The sequence below is a fragment of the Aptenodytes patagonicus genome, chromosome 23, assembly GCF_965638725.1.
Source record: "Aptenodytes patagonicus chromosome 23, bAptPat1.pri.cur, whole genome shotgun sequence".
Taxonomy (NCBI): Eukaryota; Metazoa; Chordata; class Aves; order Sphenisciformes; family Spheniscidae; genus Aptenodytes; species Aptenodytes patagonicus.
The window spans coordinates 6,398,791-6,423,275 of NC_134971.1; the positions used below are offsets into that span (position 1 = coordinate 6,398,791).

Sequence of the window (24,485 nt, forward strand, 5' to 3'; positions counted from 1 at the left end):
AATCAGTGTTTCATAAACAGCAGGTCACACGTAATTGTTGTCAGCTTAATAGGCACACAGGAATCTGTTAAGTATTACAACTACTGTTTCGCAGTGAAATCTGATGTATGCTTTCTCTGATATTTCGCATTTGGATTGCAATACACTTTTCTAGCGTAGATCTGTAATTCAGCCGTGGCTGGTTTAACAGTCAGTCTCTGTATCAGTTCGTGGCTGCATTTAAAAAGGAGTTGCAGAGGCTCAATTGTAAAAGATCTCTCTGATCCAATGTAATGAGAACCTCCACTTTTCTAAGATAATTGTTATTTACAAACAGAGAACATTTCTAGGCTCACTGAGCATTCTGGCGTTCACGTTTGTCAGAGTTTAGTTCTACATAGTTAAGTATGTATATAATCTCTTGGTGAAAAGAGGAAAAAATTGCACGTAGGATACTTGAGCGTTACAGTGAAAACATTTTAAACCTATCTCTGTATCTAGCTGTTACAGAAATTCTCTGAGATGTTAGACGAATCTCAACTGTTAAATGCCACATTTATCACAAATTGCAAGTCATGAAAAATGGAGTGTACGTGGGGAAAAAGAAGCAGGGGAGAGAAAATATAATTGTGTTTCAAATGTAATTTCTTCGTTGTGCTAAGGTCCGCAGTTGTGTCACCAGGAGGTATTTCAGCCTGCTTGCAGTGTAAGGATGGAAAAAGACATGCCAGTCACTGGTAGCTGGAGAGCCTCGTGATTCCCATTTTATCTGCTTTAACCAGCCTTTCTCATCATGAAGCTTTTGTGTAGGAAAAAAACAAACTTTATCTTAAATTTCTTCTAAGGAGATTGTCCCCATAGCACTTCTCCTTTCTGTTTCAATTGCAGAGAAGCTGGCACCAGTACAGGCTTTGAGGATGAGCTAGCCCGAGAAAGCTGGAAACAAAAGGAGAGCTGTGGCTCCTAATTTCTACCCTAGTTTGAGTGTCTCCCTAGAAAGCTCTAGGAGCACGATACGCTTTTGCCTCTTCACAATCCCCTAATGCGGGAATGAGGGAGGAAGGACCTAAGAAGCATGTTACCAGAAGATGAAGTTCTCTATAAAGCAAGTTAAACGTCACAGAAAACCAAAATGTGATTCTTATGTGAGCACACTAGACGTGTATATCTATATGTACATCTAAGAGCAGGAGTTCCTGCTGCCCAGCCAGTCATCCCTTTATCACCCCTGCATTGCAGCTGTCACTTCTGTTGGCACATAGCTGTGAAAATTTTGATTGTGAATTCTCCAGTCGGCTGAGCTCAAGGAAACCTTTTCTGAAGGGATTTGCCCCTTAGCCAGACTTCATGACATTTGTCATGTCCATCCAGGGCCCAAATCAGTTTGGCTATTTGATTATTAGGTTATTATGGCAGCTGGACTTCTATGCCTTATGCTTTTTTTGCACTGTTGGTCTTTTTTTTTAACATTTATTTTTGGATAACAGGCCTCTCTGTTAGTCATACCAACTCCAGAGACAAAACTAGTGTTTCCACATCTGAGTAGAGTAAACTCTGTCCTTTGTCTAGTGATCTGCTCACAAAGGGGAACAGGAGTGCCAGAGTTTACGTCAGAAATTTGCTTAGACAAATCAGGACCCTCACTTATTTCAGGTGCATTTGGTGAGCCATCAGTTGGCTTTTTTAGACCCCTAATTGGCAGTGAACTACATTCTGCCAGGCCCAGGATATGAGCTGGTAACTTCCCTCTTGCAAATATTCCCTTTAGCAAAGATCAACAAGTCTGTCAGCATCTATCTTTTCCACAGCTCTCTAGGACCCTACTGTGTGTAAAAAGAAGTGAAGGACAATAAAATTTCTTCCTTAGAGCAAATATTATTCCAATTCCATGCGAGACCAGAAATCCTTACGGGTTTTACAGACTGATTGGTACTAAGCTCCTGCAGGAAACTCTTTTATCTTGTGTATATCGAGAGATACCTGGTGCTCTCTCTCTCCAGATTTACAACTGGAACTTTTGCTACTGAGACCCGCCATTGTACTCAGAATTCAGATACCCGGTTCTCAACAATTGTATTGACATCCATTTCCAGAGTAGATGGAAAGGTATTGATTTTAAAGAGATTTAAAGAGATGACCCTAGTTCTTGTCCTTCTGTGCTGATCCGGTCTGTGGATTTTTGTATGATGCGTGTGCAAAGTGCACGTTTCATTCCTGTGAACGTTCGAAGTCCACAAATTCAGCCTAACCTTGAAACCAGCAATCTGGGCTCGAGGTGGAAGCAGACCAGCAAAAGGATTTGTTCAGTTAGGGAGACTTTCTGACTATGTGCAACAGGAGACATCGCTGTACTTTTTTCTCAATACATTTCAGACATTACAGTTTAGTAAAACTAAAATTGCATTGTTCTGGCCATGGAATATTCAGGGTGAGAGCAGTTCCCTGCTGCCAGTGACGTCTGATCTTCCATCAGGCTGTGAGCAAGCTGAAATGTCTATTTCAACAAAAAATATAGACCTTAATGCTCAGGAAAGGGAAACCCCAGGTAAGTACAAACTCCTATTGTTACTATGTTTGTACCAGCAGATTTGTTTTTATTTCACTGTGCCCTTTAGCAAAGCAAGTTCCTTGCCAGAGGACTTGGATTATAACACTCTAGTTCCCTTAAACAGTTTGCAGCTAGAGGCTGTGTAGGAGCAATTAGTCAGTTCTAAATAAATTACTTTGAAAGTTAAGTTGTTCCTCTACCATAGTCTGTGTGCTGTTTTTTAAATACAGCGCTTGAGCTCTTCTCATAGAGCTGATCGATTCAGACAAGGAACAAGTATTGATTAATTAGATTAATATTTTAAACTTAGAAATATGTAATTGTAGATACTAATGTTTGTTCATTGAACTTGGATTGAAATGGAAATGAATCGGCTTTAATTTCATTTGCAAATATCACTGACGCTGCAAAATACTCCTTTGCTTTCCGGTTCGCTCAGTTCTTTAAATTCTTCCTCAGGGACTGTTTGCTGATTGTAAATCATCGATATGCTTGAGAAAATGCCCATGCCTGGAAAATAAAGTTCCGTTTGCAGCTGGCGCTCAGACCTGTTGCCCCAAGGAACAGAAGTCAGAGGTTATTCTCTGGTTTTGTTCAGATGTGCAAAGTCAGTGACTGTAAGACTTCAGATGCAGGTCAAGACGCATTGCTATAGAGGCAGAGATTGCCAGCGTAAATATAGATCTCAACAGAAACGCGGAAGGCCAGTCTTTTTCTCCTTCTCATACCAACGTGTTCAAGGTTCAGATTTCCACGGGCAAGGCTTCTTATTTTTTTCCTCTAGTTGCTTGTAAATCAGTGAATTTTTTCTTTGTAGTTTGGAGAACGTTCAGTATCCCTACCAACTCTACATTGCTCCTTCTACCAGCAGCACAGAGAGACCCAGCCCAAATGGTCCAGACAGACCTTTTCAGTGTCCAACCTGCGGGGTCCGGTTCACTCGCATTCAGAACTTAAAACAACACATGCTTATCCACTCAGGTAAGAAACGTTACTGTTTCCAGGATTTACTGATTTATAGACTCACAGAGGTTTGCTCACTGTGCAGCAAATATAATAATGCAATTCTTTTTTGATCGCCTGCCAAGTGCTCGAGAACTGATTTCAGAAAGATTGGGTAGAGGTATGTCTCATTGAATGCTTGTTTTGATACATCAAATCTGACTGATAGCTCTACTCATGGATGATTAGCGTTTGTGTGGACTGAAAAAAATCTGGTTGCCTGAAACTCATCAGAATAAGTCATTTTCACGATAAAGATTTGAGATGAAATAAAGTCTACTTGGCTTTTTTATTATACTAAAGAAGAAGAAATTCTTCCTCTTATATGTTGTAATTGTCTGCTATGTTTTAGAGGAGACTTGCAGGTAATATAGAAAATATTATCTATCTTACGTCCTTGCATTGAAGAATGTTGTATGCCTTTGGCTCTCAGAATATTTGGAGGGATTGCAGAACAACTGAATTGGTTTGATGATCAATTTAGCTACTACAGATAGTACAGGTAGCAAAAGGTTTGTGTGAATGCCTCCTCTGAGTCTTGGTCCCCAAATTGTTGCATTCATTTTGATTTCTAACCTAAGTATGAACTCCGAACGTCTTTGCTATCAGTGTTTCTCAAGACTTGTCAGCATTATCTGGCAATAGCATTGACATTTTAGTGAATGAAGGGAATATTAAGGGGTTATTGCACTTGAGCGCTAAGCCTCATGGTTTAGCATCTCCTGGTTTGAGCTTGACTCTTACCTGCACACAGATGCTGTACCATTTTTGGCAGAGCAACCACAATTGTCAAGGTGTAATTTTTTCACTGTCAGCGGTTATTTGTCAAATCCCTTCAAGCAAAATGACCGTACTGTGTTTAGGCCAGCAGTAGTAGTACGTGTTTAATACTTAAAAAAGCAAACTTTGTGGGCATATTGGGTGCGAAATTATCCCATGCCGGTTGCTAGAGTCTTAACTGAGAGCAGACAGACAGACTTCAGCAGAGCATCTCTGGCCAGCCTGTCAACTGGCAACCCCTGGGCAAAGTTGGGAGAGATTTGAATAGCTGGTTTAGAGTAATTAGCATGCAAAAGAAACTCTCAAAACTTGTAAATGTTGAAAGTGTTTTCACATAAGCAAAATGGCTGAAGAGATTTTCCTCAGACTATCAGAGGAAACAGATGCCCTTGGACAGTACGAACACATGAAAAGTTTTAGCTCCACAAGGCAATATTCTGGTATATTAACTTGTTTTCACATGCTTAACAAGGAGCTTCAGTGTAACCTTAACTACAGCTTTCTCTATAAAAGCCCCAATTAAAAGTGCAGCTCCCGCTTTGAGCATAAGGAAAGCAGAGTGAAAGACTGGTGGAATTAACAGCCTGGACCGATGCACATTCGGCCTTTTGAAAAAACCTTTTTTATTCCTTGACAGCCCTATTATGAATAGAGCTCCATATTCCAGATTCTTGGCCTCATGTTTGGATTTCCACACTTTCTGGAGTTCAGACTTTTTATTACATTTTAACTTTTTGGTGATTCAGTCTTTTATGTTGTAATAGTTCTGTTTGGGTGTGATTATGTACTCTCAGCCATTGCAACGTGTTGCAGAGCTCGTATGTTTTAGGGTTTTATTAGTGCTTGTAATAAATGAAAAGTGAACTAGTAACAGAATTTCTAAATTAATACGAGAAAAAAATGAGAGGCATGAACCTAAGCTGTCCTAGAGAGCTGTCTGTCTTGCAAAGTTGCTGAAGATTCTTGTGTAGAAAGGTTCCCATGCAATATAAAGGCTGCCACTTCACCCTTTTATCACCATTCCTGCTGCATTACAGGGGCATCCTTGTGCACGCAGTCCCCCTGCCAGAACGCTTCTCTGAGGCCAAAGGCAGCCAGAAAAAGACATTGCAATTAAGGGTCGTCTGATAATCGCATTGTTGGGAACCAGTCTGGCACAAGAATCTCCCGAGATCAAAAGAGTTCAAAGATGGTTCGAGGTGACTGCTGCATCGGATACTTTTTGGCTGTGGCTCAGGATCTTAACCACAGTATAATCCACAGAGGCTTATTTTCATTTTAAACCGTGGGGAAGAAGACGTGTAAGCGTTACAGACAGGTCACATTGTTCTGAAATCTATTGGCAGTTGGTTCTGAGAAAGCGTAGCTCTGTGATAATTGTTTCTGCCATTTTAAAGTTAACCAGAGAATTTCTTCCTAAAACAGCGCTTCGCTGTGACTGGTCACAGCTGCTGCCTTTTTACTGTTAGAAATCTGGAAGGATTTTGCCAGTGACCTCTCCTTACAGAAGGTGAACGTTTTTTTGCTCTCTCTTCCGCAGGCATTAAACCATTTCAGTGTGACCGCTGTGGGAAAAAGTTCACCCGAGCTTACTCGCTAAAGATGCATCGCCTGAAGCACGAAGGTAAACGCTGTTTCCGGTGCCAGATATGTAGTGCCACTTTCACTTCCTTCGGGGAATATAAACACCACATGCGGGTTTCCCGGCATATTATCCGCAAGCCTCGGATTTACGAGTGCAAAACATGCGGCGCCATGTTCACCAACTCTGGAAATTTAATCGTTCACCTGAGGAGCTTGAACCATGAAGCGTCAGAGCTAGCAAACTACTTCCAGAGCAGGTGAGGTGCACAGCAAAAACCTAACAGGGAAACTTGCCTTTTTTTTTTATTATCCTTTTCTTTTTTTTTTTTTTTTTTTTTCCTAAATCATCTTTTCCTGCTTTCAGGGCAGCCTGCTGTGCCTCTCATCAGGTTGCCAGCTAATTCCAGTCAAATTCATTCTTGCGCCACTCTCTGTTGTATCTGATCTGTCTTGCAGCATATAAGCTATATAGGAGGGCACTGAAGAATCGAGTGATATGCAGAAGCTGCTTCTGGGCTACTTAATTTCTCTTCTCAGTAGTACCTATGGACAGGCTAATGGTGTTAAGCCATAGCGTTCTATACTATAGTATCTGTGGAGTTCTGTGAATGATTTGCTATTCAAAATCTCATACAAAGCCTGTTCACTTACATAGGGAATAGACTTACTACTTCATTTTACGTACTTGCTCGATGGTGGATTTTGTGGAAAGATTGCATGACTCCATACCTTCTCTTTTTTCATTTTCTAGGTAACATATTACTAAATGATCAGACTAATAGGGTTTGAAACAGTAAGGGCCAGCTGGACATTTCTTGTTTATCAGGCCGCAAAAGACTTGGTGTATCTCACAAATGCACTTCACTGAAGACTATTTAAAAGGGTTCTGAGGCGTGAGACTAGCATTCTGTATTCTCAGATTGAAATAAATGTTTGTAACCGTTGGAATTTGAGATCGAAAAATACAAAAGTGGATGAGGGAAATTGGAGGAAGATGGATCTCACAGCTCTTAAATCTATAGAGAGGGTGCCGCTTGGTGTCTATAAGTCATCTGTCTTCAGCAATGCAAAAGAAATGTATTGTAAATGTTACGGCATCTACAATACCATCCCTCATGATTTCTAGATGTTGTGCTTTTTCCCCCTACAAAACTATTTCAGCATTGTGTTCTATTTGGTTGTCTCAGAAGTGACGTAGGATGAAAAAATTGCAAAACAAACCAGGAAAACCAGTCACTGTTTTTCCAATGGAATATTGTTTAAAAGTACAAGTGCTTCATATCTGTGGGTTTACTCAGTTCTTGTTCTTAGCACTTGTGCCAGAACTAGAGCGAAAACTCTAAGGGATGATGCCATGATTGTGGTAAGCACTTTATTGTTGTCGTCAAATGAAAGTCAGATTAAAGTATGTGATTTTAGTTGTCTGTAGGCCTTCCTTTAGTTTGAACTTACAAACACTAGGTTTAGCGTAGTTGATTGTGAATTTGGATTTGAAGCTGTGAATGCTGCTGTCATTTAAGAAAAGGACTGCTTTTAAATGGATGATTACAAGGAGGAACCAAAGCATACCAACGTGCACATATGTAATGTATGTATACTTGCCTCAATTACAAACTTACATGTCTGGTGCTGAAAATTTGCAAAGAAATTTTATTTTCGTTATGTGCTCATGCTCTGAAAATACTACTGGAGAGTTCGGTAGATTTTCTTTGGATACACTCAGCCGTCAGTTGGTAAGAGTAAGTTACAGAACTGTTGTCCAGAAAGGACTGAAACGGGAAGGAAATGCAATTCCGTTCTTTTCACAGTAGCGTGATACGTGTCAACATCACAAAACGCCGCTGTGGTTGGCAGCCTCCTTATGCTTTCAGCAGAACCCTTGCTCCCTCGCCTCATGCTTCTGTTTACAGCCTGTCCACTCTGAGAGGAGTGCTGCTGCTGTTGCTTGGGTGGATCTTATCTCAGTGGTGGAAAAGGCCCGCATCTTTGCCAGTGCTGAACTCATTTTTGTTTCTATTTTTAAAGGTTGAGTGCTCCCTTTTTTCAATGAGGTTTTCAGTGCCATATGATGTTCCAGACATTAACTTTCATTCTCATCAAGGTGATACAATCTAAATAATAAGAAGTTGCTGTGTAGGAAATATGGATGCAAAACAATGCAAAATAGATGCCTTTGAATAAATTCTCTGTGTGTTTAAATGAGAACCAGGTTATAGCGCTTAGTGAAGTATGTCGCTGTGATGATCTTAGAGCAATGTGAAATGAATATCTCTGTTCTCTGTGCAATGCAGTATGTCGCTTGTGTGATGTAACTGATACAAAGAAACTGATATCGCTAATGTTTGGGTGAGAAATGACATTTCTCTTCTGTCCTTTGCCCCTCTTCTAGTGACTTCCTAGTACCGGACTACTTAAACCAGGAACAAGAAGAGACCCTCGGGCAGTATGAGCTAGGGGAGCATGGCTTTGAAAGCAACTCTTCTGTCCAAATGCCTGTCATTTCACAGGTGTCGTCAACTCAGAATTGTGAAAGCACTTTCCCCTTGGGGTCTCTGGGTGGGTTGGCAGAGAAGGAAGAAGATGTGCCAGAGCAGCCAAAGACTAACGCCACTGCTGAGGCAGCCGCAGGTGACCCTCCGAAACCGGAGCTGTCATCTATTACTATTGAATAATTCATGGTTTGGTTTCATTTTTGTTCTTTGGAAAGTGCCTGTGTTTGGTCCTGTACATTTTAATTTAATTTTTTTAAACAAAAGTGGGGAGATTATCCCTTTTTACTTTGTAAGCTACGCTTTAAACAGAAAACTGCAACAGATGTTACATTATTTTTCATGACTGAATGATCACTTCTGTGAAAATATTTAAGACTGAATGCACAAAAAGATCTTGTCAGAACATCATGGAAGCTGTGATACACTTCTAAAGAAGAACAACTGATTCAGATCACTTTAACTATTTCTTCTTCCACAGTTAGAGCAGCTCATTAAGTTTCTCTTGCTTCTGCAGACCCTCTGGTTAAGGGAAAGAAATCAGAGGAAACCTTTTTAAAATGACAAACAAAAGGATGCATTGGATATCGTTATTGAACAGTTTTGACTAGTTTTGAGTGGATGCTTTAATCTTCTGCATAAAAAAATGACACTTCCTATCTCTGTGCCTGCTGTTTTTCAAAGCGCTTACTGTAACCCTTTTCTTGGAAATGGTAAGCATTTTTGAAACTAACAGTCACACATTTTTTAAAAACACATTGTCCCTTTTCATCTGAGATGAATCAGTTTTGACAAACCAAGTGATGTCATGCCAGGTATTCCTACGTCTTATACTCCAGTCCTTTTAGAAACTGCTTGATCAAATAGCTTGTCCAGATTTGCCCCTCTAAGGCTAGGCATGGAAACACTACGGTCAGGAAAAGTCTAATGGTGCATAATGAATTGAGGATGATAGAAAAGTATATATCCGTGCAAGCCTGACAAATCTCTCATGACTGTATCTTTCTGTAGAAGGGGAACCACGTGTGAAAACGAAGGTTTTTCCAAACTGAAATTCTGAAATCGTGGCCAGATTGTTTGCGGTTCTGGTCACTTCCCCCTGCCATATATACTGTAATTTTACTAATCTCCAAAAGCTAGCTAGAGGGAGTTTACAGATGGGGAAAAATGAGCTCTTTTGTGCATTATTGCACAATTTTTTGTTTATACTTCTGCATGTATAGTTTCTGAGATTTTTATTAGTCTGTTTTGGACAAAACAAGCAATTTATTCTCTTTAGAGGCCAACTTTCTAACCCAACAGGGGGTTGTTTACAAAAAGCCTATATAGCAATGATGAATTGTTCCTGTTTCAAAACATTTTAAATCCTTGCCAACTCGGTTTATTAACGGCCATTACTCCAGCTACATACACAGCTCAAGTAAGCAATAAATTGAAAGATTTGCAATTTCATTTTTCCATATTTAGAAAAAGCTGCAAATTTAGGGTGTCGGATTTTCAGAGCAGTGAGTCTTGTTTTGTCGAGGCTGTTTGGGCTATAGGACTGCTTTGAAACCTAAATTAGGAAATACATTAGGAGGTTTGTGATTTTTTTTTTTTTTTTTAATTGCTTCTGAAGTTAACTCGGTGTTTGATGCCAAATGCCTATCGCCTACAGATGACATGCTGAGCGAGTAGGTATTACCTGATCTTAGTATTCCAAAGGCATGATATACTCCCTTAGTTTTGAATCTTGTTTTTTGAAATTGTTGTTTTCTGCCCGGGTTTGTTTTACGCAAACATGAGGAGGAAATGAAACCGACAGAGAAAGGTTGCTCCTGAAGAAACAGAAGACACAAAAGTCGTATTATATTGCAGGATCAATTTGTATTCAGTTAGCTTAGGCAGCTCTGATACTCTGTAGGTCGGAGTTGTTTCTACTAATAGCCAATTTTTGTAAGGAAAAGAGTTAATTGCCCTTTGGAAAGAGCTTAAAGGGTTTCAGTGAGTTTAACAATTTTTCTCTGCTGTGTTTTAGGTAAAAAACACACATTTTAGTTAAATAGAGTGAAAACAGTTGGGATTTAAGTCCTTTCCGAGTTACTGGAATGAAGTTTCTCCACCAGATCTAAAGGGCGTTTTAGAAACATGCTGCAAAGAAGTTCTCTGCTACAATTCAGTCTTGTATGTCTACCTTTGTAAGTCGTCTTAAAAGGGCTTGAGGGAGAAATTCTTTTTTCGGGATGCTGTACTGTGAATTAGTCCAGTGCCTGTTGATGGGCTGAATTTAAAGACCAGTTCTCTTCCACTTCCGATTTCTATAACTGAGAAGCCAGTGAGACAAGATGATGCCTTTTGCTGAGTTTTATCCCGAATTATAGGGCTGTGACACTGAACTCAAATACAGAATTTTCTTTTTTTCTGATAAGCGTTACTCTACTTTGCGGGTATATGAGAATCCTTTGTGATTCATGTAGTAAAAAGTACTTCACACAGAAACACATTTCCAGACTGTACGGATGTAATAATCAAAGGTGGTCAGATATAGATGGACATAATCTTCTGTTCAAATCTGACCATTTTCACCCGTTAGATATTTTGCTGAACAGTTTATCGGTGAGGAGATGAGCAAATACAGAACAGACATACCTGGATATTGGATTTTTAAGACTTAAGATTTTGTGTCAGAAGGCAAACTGCTTTCTGAATACCAAAGAGAAGGGGGAGAAAAGTTAAAAAGACTTTGTAGCTCTAATCTGTTCTTCCTTGAAAAGAAATGAGTATCACTAACTGTTAACACCTTGGTACAAGGCAAGTCATGGGTTTCCTTGTTCATTGCACTGTGCTACACGTTATCTTTGCAACCCTGTAATCTCTGTGTAGCATCTTAATTTAGTTCTCGCTTTTCAATCTGATTCAACTGCAGGAACAATAGCGTTCTTAGAGGATTTTGTTTGTTTGTTTGTTTTAGGGTTGGGTTTACTTGTTAATTTTCCTGTTTGTAATCGTTTCTTGTTAATATCTCTCTTCTCCGTCTTATTTTTCCTCCCTAACATGTTGGAAGTGCTCAGTTCTTTGAAATGCTATTGTTCTTCACAGGAGAGATGTAAAAACATAGGACATCTTAAAACAATCTCTGTTGCTCATATGCTTAGATTCCAAATTGAGCAAGATAGGTATCTAACTTAGCTAGAAGAAACTTGCCTTAAACTACACTTGGGATTAAACCTAAAGCATAAATTTCTTTCAATACATTATCAGAGGGTTTTGAACTCTGGACTGCATTTTCTTTTTTTCTCTTTTTTTCTCCCCCCCCCCCCTTTAGTATGCATTTATATTTCTGTTTGACAAGGATCACAGAATCACAGAATAGTTGAGATTGGAAGGGACTCTGGAGGTGATCTAGTTCAACCCCCATGCTCAAAGCGGAGTCAGGGAGAACAGGTTGCTCAGTCCAGTCAGATTCTGAATATCTGCAAAGGTGGAGACTCCCCAGCTTCTCTGGGAAAGCTGTTCCAGTGTTTGACCACCCTCGCCGTAAAAAAGGTTTTAGTATGTTTAGGTGGGATTTCTCATATTTCAGTTTGTGCCCACTGAGAAAGGTCTGGCTCCACCTTCTTTACCCCCTTCTATCCGGTAGTTTTACACATTGGTAAGATCCCCCTGAGCCTTCTCCAGACAAAACAGTCCCATCACTCTCAGCCTGTATGGCAGATGCTCTAGTCCCTTCATCGTCTTTGTGGCCCTTGTAAGTTGTTCAGAATTTCTTCCAAATAGCTACACGTATGACCCATCGCAGCAGCTTCTTTGTCGATGAGTAGTCTCCAAATTCATTCCCAAAGTGATTTATGTTTTGCTTTTGCATATCCTTCTCCCGTGTGGCACCAATCTTTGCACTCAGTGGAAAATCCTTTCCTCACCCATTTATTTTGCAAGCAGAGTGCCTTCACTACCACAGAACTAGCAAGGTTCTGCCGTATGCCAGGGACCCGGATTCTCGGATTCTGTGCAGGGTCTTTACTCCTTGCATATTGTGTAGAGCAGTACGTCCGATGGGAACAATGGGAAAGGAAGGGATAGGTTTTTTCCTGATTTAACGTGGTGTTTTGGGAGAGGGGAAAAAATTCAGAAGCTTTCTATTTCCCCGCAAAAAGTAGAAGAAAAAGAAGTGATGTTTTAGCCGTGCGGGAGATGTGGCGAAGTTGTAAGGGTTCGTTTTGTTTTTCGATGCAGACACATAGCACAGGTCCCCTGGAAATCCATGGGGATGCCTACACATTTAGCAAATTAAGCTCCCCGTCAGAACTGCTTGTCACTGTTCTTACACCGCATTAAAAAAGATGTGTGTTCCTGAGGATTTGTCTGTCTTACTACCGTTTGAGTTCAGTTGTCAGGCTCGCAGGTACTATGGTCAAGTCTCTCATACTGAGAGATTAGTAGACTAGGTTATTGAAAATGGTTCTGGGTTCACATGTATCTTGAGTCTAAAAGGTGTGAATTTAAACTTTTTAAAAAAGTAATAGCTGCCAATGCAGTAAAATATATTTTATAAGACTATGATCCCTATATGTCCCTTACGGGATAAAATTTTATTGTTTTTAAGCTATGGTTTAAAGTTTTTATATGAGGGCTTCAGTCGCTTCTTGGTTGCTGGCTTTCCCCTCCAGCCCCAGGATGTAAGAGCACTGAGACTATTGCCGGTCTCTCTCTGAGACGAACCATGAAGCATTTTATATGCAAATAGAACGGGAGCTTTGTGCACCCTGCAGGGATGGAGAAAATGCAGATGTAGGAGCGCCTGTTGCTCCTACATCCGTTGCAACTTCCACACCATCAGAATATGGAAAATAGCTAATTTTCATTCAGATCGATTACGTTCGAGTTTTGCTTACAAGGTGAAACCCGGTTTTGGAGGGTTCTCATCTCCAAGTATGGACATAATAAATTCCATAGCATCTCGATGACAGATAAGAGGGTTCAAGGCCGGACGGTGCCTCAGCCACATCAGAGGTCCCTAGTAAATAGAGTCGGTTCAAAGTATTTGAGGAAATGTACCATGAAAAACAAATGTGAATTTTTTTAATGCAACAGTACTTACCGCTCTGGGTTTTTGTTAACTCAATGTGTGCTATCACAGTAATTCAGTGTCCCACAGGTCTCAACTACAAATCTGGTTGCACTAAAAAAAAAAAAAAGCCGAATCAGTTTCTGGTGCTGCCAGCCTGTGTGGCAACTGTACCTACAGTCTTCCTGAGGGTTGCTGAAGTCCCCAGAGGAGTGATTTTGTTTAACCATTCGTTTAGCTGATGCATGCTTTTGATATTCTGACTTATAGCCCTGGCTACACAAAGTTCTTGGACAGCTTCTTTGCCCTGTTCCTGCAGTGCCTTCACTCTAGGTGCTGCCCTATGGTGAAACCCCGAAGAGGGAAAAGAGTAAGCTGGAGGAAAAAATGTGAATTAAATTATTGTTGGGCTTCTTTGTGCATTTTAGTAACAGTGAAACCCCCTTAACTGTGCCAGTCTCCGGTCACCAGCCGTATATCCAGTCGTCATCTCATCCACAGTACAGCTTCTCTTGTTGATGCTGGCCACAGCTAGATTACTTGGCATGTTTATTGACTTAACAGAATTGTTTTTTGGGTTTGGTTTTGTTTTTTAATGTATACGATGTTTAAATACACTTCACATTTTATATAATACTATCTGGCTATTAGTATTTTTCAGGAACCATAGTTCTTGGTGGCTATATATATTTTTGTGACTTTTTTTGTAAACTAAGTGCCGTTTCAACGTTACAATCATTTTTAGAGTTATTGTAATCAATGTGAATATCATGTTTTTTCAAATCTGTTCTGAGCCTGTAGTGTTTGCTTTGTGATCATATGTGTAATGTATATATTCTGTATAGTTACATTGTATTGAAATACTAGCTTGTTTGATATAAGAAAAGTATGTATTGGGTACCTTTTTGCTAGCCTGGTTGTTTAATCTTTAAAAAAAAAAGTTCTAAAATACAAAAAAAAAAAAAAATCTCCAAACTGGTCCCATTATAGGTCAAAATTAAGGGGGGAGAAAAACTAGTTTTGAGTGTCTTTGGATAGAAACATGAAGCTAAGATTTTTCATTAAAATATTAATGTTTTATGGAGTATATCTTTGCTTTGTGTCGTTATTTAACTATACCAGAGTTTGTCTTACAGCACAAAAGACTAGCTTTGACCTTGTGTAAGAAGGTGCGACTCTGTTGCTAGAGCTACATTCTCTTATAACTTTTGCTTATAATTAGTCTCAAAATAGTTGCGTATGTGGAGAACTCACTGTTGCCGAAGCTGTCGTTGGGAGGAAGGTAGTTTAAAACAAAATAAGCATTAATAAATGATTGGAGAATTACATGAGTAAAGAGTATCAAGAATAAAGTACACATTTCTGTTTAATTTTCCATTGTATATTACATTTCCTTTTGTTAATGTTCTCTTTTAGGCTGTATTCTGCAAAAGCGGTGGGGCCATCTTTTGAACGGGGTTTTATTGATGGAAAGCCAGCCAAGAATGAGCCTAATAATCAAATTAGTCAAAGCAGAAGATGATGTTTAAAAAGGACAGTAGACAGAGTCATCGCGATCGCAGCTGTGAGCTTCAAAATACTCATGAAACAGCCTAGAGTCATGGGACTTAAAATACACCTCTGCTGTTTCTGGCAACCCTTGCAGTTAAATTAATTTGCCTCCTACAGACCCACCTGTCTGACCGAGCTGGAAAGCTGGCTGGATCAACACATAGCTAGGGCACAGGTAGGAAAATGGAAGTTTTGTAACTGCTTGGCTGAAACGACTATAACTCTGCCCGGTAGCCTATATGAATAACAAGCAGGCTGGCATGATTAATACGCTAGCAGTCAAATTGTGTTCAGCATCTGACACGGGAGTGAAAACGAAAATGGAAAAGCATTCCGCGGTGCAGAGTAAGCAGCCGCAATGAACCTTGGATGGGGGAGTTTGAGAGCTTCTGAATTCCGAGTTCTCATTTTCCTGAGGACCTTGCGTAGGGACAGAAGTATTTTATCAAAAGCGTAATTGGAAGAGGGAACGTAGCTGGTGAAGGCTTTGGAGAGAATTAAGTTTGAGATGCAAAGGCTTTGAGTCTGTTGGTCTCCCGCAAAAGCAAGAATTTTGCTTCTTTGAAGACAGACAGACCCAGTTAGGAGTATGCAGTGATGCTCAGCAGACCATTACAAATCTAAAGCCTGTATGACTGTATATGAGCATATACTATCATAAAGCTAAGGCAAGACTGCTAAAATGCATACCTTTGATGGATATCGAGGTTCAGACTTGTGACGCGAGTGGATTTTTCCAAAGCACAACCATATGTTTAAGTTTAGCAAGAAACATCTCTTAGACATCCTTAACGAAGCAAGTGTACACTATTAAAGTTTTTCTGTGGCCTCCTTATAGCGTTTAAGCGTTTTATTCCTGACAGTAACAAAGTACTATTTCTTTTGCGCAGAGGAGAGTGGCTGAGATGAGATTGAACTCATAGCTACCGAGAACGTAGTAGAGCAGGGAACAGAGTTCTCCCAGGGCTTACTGCACCATTCCTACGTATGTGGTATCCTGGTGAAAACGAACCTGCTAAGAGAAACCTGGCTTGGATTATGTATAAAGCGCTTTTCCCAAGCTGCTTGTGCATGCTGCATCTCCAGAGTACCGAGCATGACTCTGTCATCACCATTCTTAGAGCAGAGATCGCTGTGAGACCATGAGCAAGCAGAGCAGGGGTAAGCGTGTACCTGTTAGAGCCTCGGTTACAGCTCAGAGACACGTGGTTTTCAGTCATTCTGATTTTTGGGATCTGTTAACACTTTTTTCAGAGGAGACACGCACTCTTGAATAGCACATTTACACTTACTGACAGTAGCCCTCGTTTTCGTAGCTGCCTTTCACAAATCCTTTAGAAATAGGCCACAGACACCCAGAGTGAACACCGTGTGTTTGAAAACCACTCTAAAGGCTTGAGTTAACTGCCTTTGATCGTGAGTTGCCTTTGTCTCAGCCACAAGGTCTCCTGGTGAAGATCAGAGAGCAACTCGCGGGGCATCTATTTGTGTATCTCACTTGAACCTTTACCTCTGATTGTTGAAATTTGGTCTCTTCTGTCCAAATTTTGAAGTTAATGACCTCAACGTAAGAGAGGTGCTATGCTCAACTGTATGTTAATTTGTGTGGCTGTGCCACTATCACTGACTCTTAGACGCCCCCCCCCCCCCATTTCGAATACAACTGATTGGATTTATGTGGGAGTATCTTTGAGAATGCATCCGCTGCATCTGGCTAAACTGCATTCCCAGTCTTCCATAGGGCTGCATAAAGCTAGATGCTCAGGCCCCGTGTTTTGTAATACTCCGATCATTTAGAAGATAACAGTTTTTTCTCACAAAGTACTGCTTGTTCCCCTGTACACGCACGCGCACGCACACACACACACAATCTGTATGTGCTCATTCAGAAGGAATTTTGAACGACGACCATACAAAAACATCGATTGACCAACTCTTTCCTTGCTGCTTCCCTACAGAAACAGCTGGTATTGCTGTCTTTTTCTTGGTTAATTCTCATCGGATGAAGCGGGTTACTAGCTTAAACCTCCGGCAAGAAGCTTGCTTCGCTCTTCTGTTAGCCCTTACAAACTTCTCTTGAGTTTGGAGTGAAAAGGAGAGGCATGGTTTCCCGCGATCCTGTGCTCATCTCTAAACAAGCTTCTCCACAGGGAGGCAGGAATTACGGACAACATATTAATTGTAAGGAAGCAGATACATTTTGTGGTCTTGAGAGGGGGTTTTTTGGAGGGGGGGAGTGTTGATGGTTCTTCAGTATATTTTTCTCTTTAGTTTTTTCCCTGCGTAGACTGACATTTTCCAGACTGCTGCTAAGAAAAACCAATGTCAGCTACAAACAGATTGTTGTTAAGTATGAAGGAACATCGAATAAGTATGGGCAGTATTCATTTACGCCAAAACAAAGTACAGTCCTTAATTATTTGTTGGCTTAAAGCATTTATGTCTGCAGTGCAGTATAGCTTTCAAACCACCTTGGGCCCAAGACAGCTGTGAGCATGCCCCTGGCATTCGTGCCTCTAGGAAGACAGAAAACTAATGGTAAAATGGATCATCTGAATTCTTTGGAGGCAGAGGAGAAGTCTCCCAGGTGAGTACCCCTCTGAGGCGAAGGGGAATAACCAGAAGTGTTGGGAGAGGAGCAAGGAAACCATGATGTGTTTGTGGGCTGGTGGAGGAGGTGACGCTCAATTCCAGGATCATTTCTCCGCATGTAAGTGAAGAAGACATTTTGACACACACACACAAGGAGAAATGATCCCTCGGGGTTTGATGCTGCATCGCTGAAGGGTAACAGTCCACTGGCTTCAGAAGAGCAAGGTAAATTACAATTCCAGTCCACTTAAGCATTTAAATAGTCTGCCTTTCCAGAAATGTGTTTAAATCGCTCCTTAAGAGCTTACACATTTTGTGAACTTTACTTTTGCCAGTTGCTTCTCTGACTCAGCACAGTGTCTTTTATAGCCTGTGTATTAATGGGGTGCACAGAGCTGGTTTTGGAGAGTTTCTGTGCATAAACAGACCCTTGCACTGTGTAAAACAAAACCGGAGAGAAAAGACACCAAAGCACAGGACTAATAGGCAACAGAGCTCAGAAAACCAAAACATCTCTCCAGGGTAGGACTTCATCTTCCCACAATTTAAACAAGAAAAATCACAAAAATCCTAACAAAACCTTTTATATAACTCCAGTGTGGCAGTGATCAGTTTCAGGGTTGACGTGACAGCAATTATAAACAACAGTTATGCAACTGCCTCCTTGATTGAATTGAAATTAATACAGAGAAAGAAAAAGCCAAACAAAAAGAAATGGCTTTGGGTTGACTTGTTATGTTTTAAATAAATAAAAAAATGCTCAGGTCAGCCTCTTTTTCAAAAGTGAGCGCAAGCCCAGGGTGAAAAATCCCCTTGAAGAACAGGCAAAGTGAGTTGCTCTTAAAAATTCTATTTTTTGTTAGAGGCAGAATTTTGTTTATCTTCTAAGGCTTACAGCGCCTTGTTATTTTTTATCTGACAGTGAGGTAATTCAATATTTTAATTTCGCTCAAGTTCCTTTTACTCGAAAACTCTTTTTTTTTTAAAACTGTTTAACACATTGTACCATCGGGTATTGTGATTCCAGTGTCACTGATTCACGCCGTTGGAGGAGAAGGCCCACGTACGTGTGTGTGCGTACACATTATTTCCTCCACTGGCCATCTGGCAGGCGTTCAGATGTTTTTGAGTGGGAATGAAGGCAACGTGGCTGCTGCGCGCTGCACCGGCAGCGTCTGGTATCTCGGAGAGGAATGCTTCCTTAGAGTAAATACCGTTTGGTAGCGCTTGAATTCATGTAAAGAAAACTCGGGGAAATTCTTAGTCTAGCTGGCTGTACTGGCAAAGCCTGAGTCCTGCCTGTATTGTACAGGAGTTGTGCCCAGCTCATTTTCTGTGACCTGTCCGATAGAGGCAGGCTGCAGTTACCGTTCAGCACCGTTAATGGTTCTGTGCGGACATGAGCTGACCTGGAATTAATTTGCCGTTGTGAGGTAGGTGTATAAAACAATGCCAGGGTGGATCTCTTACCAAAGAAATCCTGTGGCTTTTCTGTCTCTCCAGGATTTCTCTTGTTGATACAGGGAATAACGCATCCAGGGAGAGATGGGGGACAGGAATTAAACCTGTTGTTTCTTTGCTCCTCCTCACCTTTTCCACCCTGAGTAGTAGGAGGCAGAGAAGCATCGAACTTGTTGCTTCCACCGATAGAGGAGGAAGCAGATTTTGGAGGCTCCTACGCAAGACGGATTTGCTACGCATCCCACTGACATGTGTGCTAGTGTGAGTCATCCAGGGAATTCACTACCCTGTATGCAACAGGTTCAGTGAGCAAAGTGCCAAAGAAAACCTGCAGAATATAGAACGCTCACTATTCGTACATGCGTTCCTAGCTGCAATGAGCCTTTGTGCTGGAGTCCCTACCAGGTTTGCCACAAGAGGACATTGGACAGGTGGCTTCATCCCCGGTAGCCTTGTTGTTGAGGAAAAAAGCTGATCTCAAAGCTACCTGCCTTCGCTGTTGAGTTTCCAAAGGCCACTTGTTTACGCTTGTCTCTGCTGGGCCAGTAACTCAGTGTTGCGTATTACCCTCGGCGTGCTGTTAGGCGACATGAAGAGCGCGGTCTGTGTAGCCATCTCATTGTCCTTGCTTGCCTCTCCCGCTTTCTTCCTTCGGTCTGTTGCTGTGGATTCTCAGGGAGCAAGAAAAAAGTGAAAGCTCGCGTGGCCTTTGACATCTCTCCAAGCCAGAAATAAAGCACTGGGAGGTTAAATTTTATGTTTTGCTTAGCCTTCCCCTCTGGAGACATGAAAAGAATTATAGGAGCTTGATCTATAGTGTGGCTAGGCAGCTGTGATGGGTGCTTTATTAAAGTCTATAGCAATCAAGCTGACACAAACCAGAACCTTCTTTCCCTGTAGCTTTATGTAATGCTTTAAAAAGTGATGGATGTTTTGCAGCAGGAGTGGGGGGAAATCAGTAGGTTAGGTCAAACTGCACAACATGATAACCAGAACAATTAATAGCACTTAATGTGAAATAGCAGGCTCTTGGCTCCTTGACCATTATATAGTTTATAATCCAGGACAGATTGCCTTTAAAGTATGGCTCTCATCAAAAGAGTGGCTATGGAGCCCTCGGTACAATAAAGCTGTTCCATGGAGATGATCCTTTTTCGCTGTCTGTGATGTCTTAAGCGGGGTTTTTTGCTACTGGTTTTGCCCCCCTTTGTCTTAGCGCTGTTGGAGCAGTGCAGCTTTGGGGGAGGGAGCTGGATTCCTTTCTTTCAAGACCTGGCAGCTGAACTGTTAGCTGAACTCTGGTGGCAACGGTGCCTTTTCCCCATCAGTTGCCATTTGTGCAAATTCACTGAATCGGCTGCAGAGCTGTAACTGGGCACGGTCTGTTTTTGTCTTTATTGCTGGTGATGATGCCAGAAAGCCTGCAGCTTGAATTCCCATCTCAAAGTGGGTTTGCAGGACCCATGTTTGGAAAAAGCCTTTCTTCTGTTTGCTGTCCAACAAGGCGACTCTGAGCTGGATGTTGGGAGAGACAAAGGATCTAACAGCACAGAATGCAACTTGCTTGACATACCAGGGCACATTTTCCTCTCCTTCAGCACCTTGGCTATTTTGATCCCTTAATTAACCTGAGACATTCCATTTTCTAGGTACCTGCTAGTAGACCAGGCAGCTACTTATCTGTCTTCTTTCCTAAAGCCAGAGAAGGAGGAATGAAACCTCAGCAGGAAGAGGGAAGAATCAAACCACAGCAGGAGGAATCAAAGAGGAAGAGGCAATTCCTGCTGAACAAATGTCACTCTCACCAGGATATAAAAAACCAGCCTCCTGGATCTCCTTGCCACCTCAATCTATGCAGGGGCTATAGGCGTAAGTCTACACTCCATCTCCTCACGCAGTAACTTAGTGTTTCATGCAATGCTGTGTGCTATTACAGCTTTCTCTTACACAGGGTGCAGCCACATCATTTCAGGGTTTCTTGTGTTGTGAGACTGGCACAGAAGTGTTCTAGTGCACTCAGAGACTGAGGTCCTCATGCCCGTAATATTTTTTATGCAACTGCATAAAATTCATTACTGGGTTTTTTTTTTTAATCAGGGGTGTCAAGTACGTCCTCTTTTCTCATTAAAGCTAACTTTATTCTTAAACTCCTGAAGGGAGACGGGGGGTGAAGAAGTGGAGTTTTGGTTTTCTAAAAGTGTCTTGGAAAGAAAATTACTGGATTACTGTAATTATCCCCAAAGCAAGAATATAAAACCCGCAAAATTGGAAACTAATTTTCACTGCAACTTTTTAATTTAGAAAGTAACTCTCATTCTGAGTTGGTGGTTCATTTTGAAAAGACAGACTTTTTTTTTTTTTGACAAAATACCTCTGTGTTTTTGAAATTGCCTCCTGAAAATGTCTCCGATTTTTTTTCCGTGGTATACCTTGCTATTAAAGGTTTTCTTCCCGGCTTGGAAGACGGGGTAATTTCAGATCATTAACATGTTTCACAAAGAGGACGCAGTTCCCTGCAGGACTCTGGCTTAGCCTTTTGGCAGACTCAGGAAGCCAGCACTCCCTTACTTGCATTCAAGTCATGTTTGGTCGTTTGGCTTTGGGGCCGAGGGGGTTTTGTCACGGCTTTGAAGACTGGAAAACAAACCCTTAATTCCCCTTGTGAAAACCGAAAGGAGCTGCGCTGGAAGATGGCAGCCCACCATAAAAGTGCATCGAGAAGGGCAGGTATTTGCAGCCCTCTTTCTACTAAGCCATGTGTAGTTCCGTTGCCATAACCATGGCGCAAAATGCTTGCCCTCCCTGTTCAATTTATAGAAAACAAATAGAATATCATTAGAGCAGCAGAGAGGCTGGACTTAGTAAATTGCATTAGCATATTGGCAGAGTTTAGATTCCTGTCCTGGAAGAGTGTCCATAACAAAACAATCTGCTTAATTACCCCTGGGTCCAGCAGCCTTGAGTGAGAAAAAACCAATTTTACAAAGTAAAGCCAGTTCCGCTGTTACCTTTCCAGCCCGCTGTCCTTAAACAAAGCAGTTACATCTCTGCATAACCTTGTGGTGAATGAACTTCAAGTCTCTAAGCCAAGTCTGAATTTAGCTTGTGTTTTTTTATCTCCAGAGGTGTTTCATTAGCTCAATTACAAGTGACATGTTCCACTATGCGCTGCTGACTGAAAAAACTCAGCCAACCTAAATCCCTCTCCAAATAGAATCCAATTAACCTCTTACTCCCCCTTCCTTTAATCCCCCATGCCTCATGACTTGTTCACAGCCACACCTTTTAAAGAAGACCAAAGTAAACTACCTGAGATAACTATGTGCTTAACGACGGAGGTGTTTGTACTTGATTTTTTGCTTCGGTTGGGCTTGGGTGTATGCTGTTATTGTTTGAAAAGTAAGAGCCTATGTTTTTTTGTGATGGTGTCCGGTGACAGTTCTCTGTTGCACAACCCACCATGTGGGCAAGCGCCTCACTGTCCCTATCTGTAAAAGACGGGCAGTGACCCTCAGTAACACGTAGAAAAGTTGTCGAGCGCGTTAGATGCAGACCTCTGTGTAACTGCAGAGACCACCCAGGGACATAACTGTTGTTGCGAACGCGCTTGCTAACGATTCGGTTTGCTTACGTGAACTTCAGATCCTGGTTAAGCATTGTTTTGAAGGTGGTTAAGGTGCCTGGGTGTTACACTGGCTTCCTGCTCGGGGCTGAGTTTTGCCCTAGATCCATTAATGTTCTGGCAGCAGGGCTTCCTTGCTGGTGGTGTGGAGACAGTTAGATGCTGAAGTCATCAGTAAGGCATATGACCCTAAATGGGTGGGTTGGCTCAATGACCTACTTTAACATACGAGTCTTTCACAAGTCTTTCTCCCCATGATCCACCCTGAGACCTCAGCAGCACAAGCCATTTCAAAGCATCCCGCGTGCTGTTCTGGTCATGTGTTGAAGTCTTACCAGCAAGGCAGCGAGTCCGTCAGCTGGGGCCAGGAGCTGTGATTTGGAAACCCTGAGTGCTTGATTTGGCTACAGCCTTGCTTTGCAAATCCACACAAACATCTCATTTTCTCCATTTTTTTCCCATTGTATCCACAGTCCGTGTCTTGAAGAACTTGTACTCCCTGTGAATTTGTGGTAGGATTGTTATTAGAATTTTGTCTGCTTGCTTGCTCAAATAAGCTCTCAATCTGGGTTGAGATTTAGGCTGCAGCAGTTGCTGGTTTTTGTTTTGTTAGCAGACAGTTATTTTTTAAAATAGTTCTGTTTTCGTCTTACAAGCATTTTCCTCCAAACGTGACTACAACAAATAAGCAGTAAAACGCAGAGAGCGGCATGAATGTGCTGTTGAGGACAAACCAGCCCTGGGGACTGATCGGAACAGGTTACAGCAGAGGTATGGGGTTACACCCCATAAACTGAGGAATACAGTAAAAGACATACAGGAAAACTCAATCTCTTCCAATCAGGACGCTCTGTGTATTTTGTGGGTCTTGGATCAGCATGATCCAACTCTCTGCGTTCCAGCCAAAGCGAGTCTTGGGAGTGTTGCTACAAACGGCACCATAAAATTTCATCTCTTCGTTGGGTTTCACTTTTTATTCTTGTAGGTTTGAATAGCCTGGCAAGCATGTTTCCTAAAAACCTGGTGCGTGGACCGACGCTGGGAGTGCCGTATTACTGTCCGAAATGAATTACCGTGTTATGTGGGATAGACGAGAAGAACAGGCATCTGCCTTGGGAAGGCTGACAGGTTCTGGATGGGAGTCGGGATGAGTGCCGACGTGGTGTTTTGGTGGGGCAACACGGGCAGATCGTCCAGACTGGTGCGTGCCTGTATTTATACACGTGCGTGCGTTTGTGCAGCTCGCTGAGTGATAAAACAGCATGACTGCCCTGTAACGTGGGAAGGCAGCGATGAAGCTGTACTTAACTGCAGTCAATCCAGAGAGAACTAGTCTGGTCAGGTTTTCCTCAGACAATTATCTATTTATTCTCTTCGTATAACATCTCTCTAAATCCTTTTTAGGCTTTTCTGCTTTTAATTCTCCTCTCCTCCCCTAAGCTGAGCATCCATCCTTCCTATCTTTTGCCGTCTAAAGCCCATTCTCGCCAGTGGTCCCAGCGGCCTTCAGACAAAGCACACATCTCCCCGCTTCCCTCGTCATCGAAAACGGCAGCCTTCTCCCTTCGCCGCACCCCCGGGCAGCTCAGGACTGCTGGCTGCTAACCGAGCTTAAGCAGTTTCTCTGCTCTGGGCCCAGCTAATGCGTCTGGGTTTTACGTAGCGGTGGGCCCAATCCCAACCCTGATCTAAGCTTGCCTAGAGGTGCTTTCCCCATCTCCTGAACCAGGCTGAGACGTTCACAGGAGTCTGTCCGGGTCAAAGCATGGGTGAACCACACAGCATTTCTGTGGCTTTAGCCTATTTCTTCACTTAGTGTTCTCTGTTCTTGGA

The 24,485-nt window shown here is 41.8% G+C and overlaps 1 protein-coding gene across 9 annotated transcripts in view; it reads left to right on the forward strand.

The window, feature by feature from the left end:
• The window catches only part of ZBTB44 (zinc finger and BTB domain containing 44), a 45,733-nt gene extending 29,837 nt beyond the window's left edge, over positions 1–15,896 (forward strand). For 2 of the 9 annotated variants that reach the window (XM_076358608.1, XM_076358606.1), the window contains exons 4-7: positions 3,345–3,508; positions 5,850–6,150; positions 8,283–8,521; positions 14,843–15,804. In XM_076358608.1, coding sequence (XP_076214723.1) covers positions 3,345–3,508; positions 5,850–6,150; positions 8,283–8,521; positions 14,843–14,955 — 817 coding nt within the window. In that variant the 3' untranslated portion in view covers positions 14,956–15,804. Of the gene's footprint in view, positions 1–3,344; positions 3,509–5,849; positions 6,151–8,282; positions 14,514–14,842; positions 15,805–15,867 lie in introns of those variants that run through there. The other 7 variants (XR_012997045.1, XM_076358609.1, XM_076358610.1 and 4 more) reach the window with 7 other exon arrangements.
• The last annotated feature ends 8,589 nt before the right edge of the window (positions 15,897–24,485 follow it).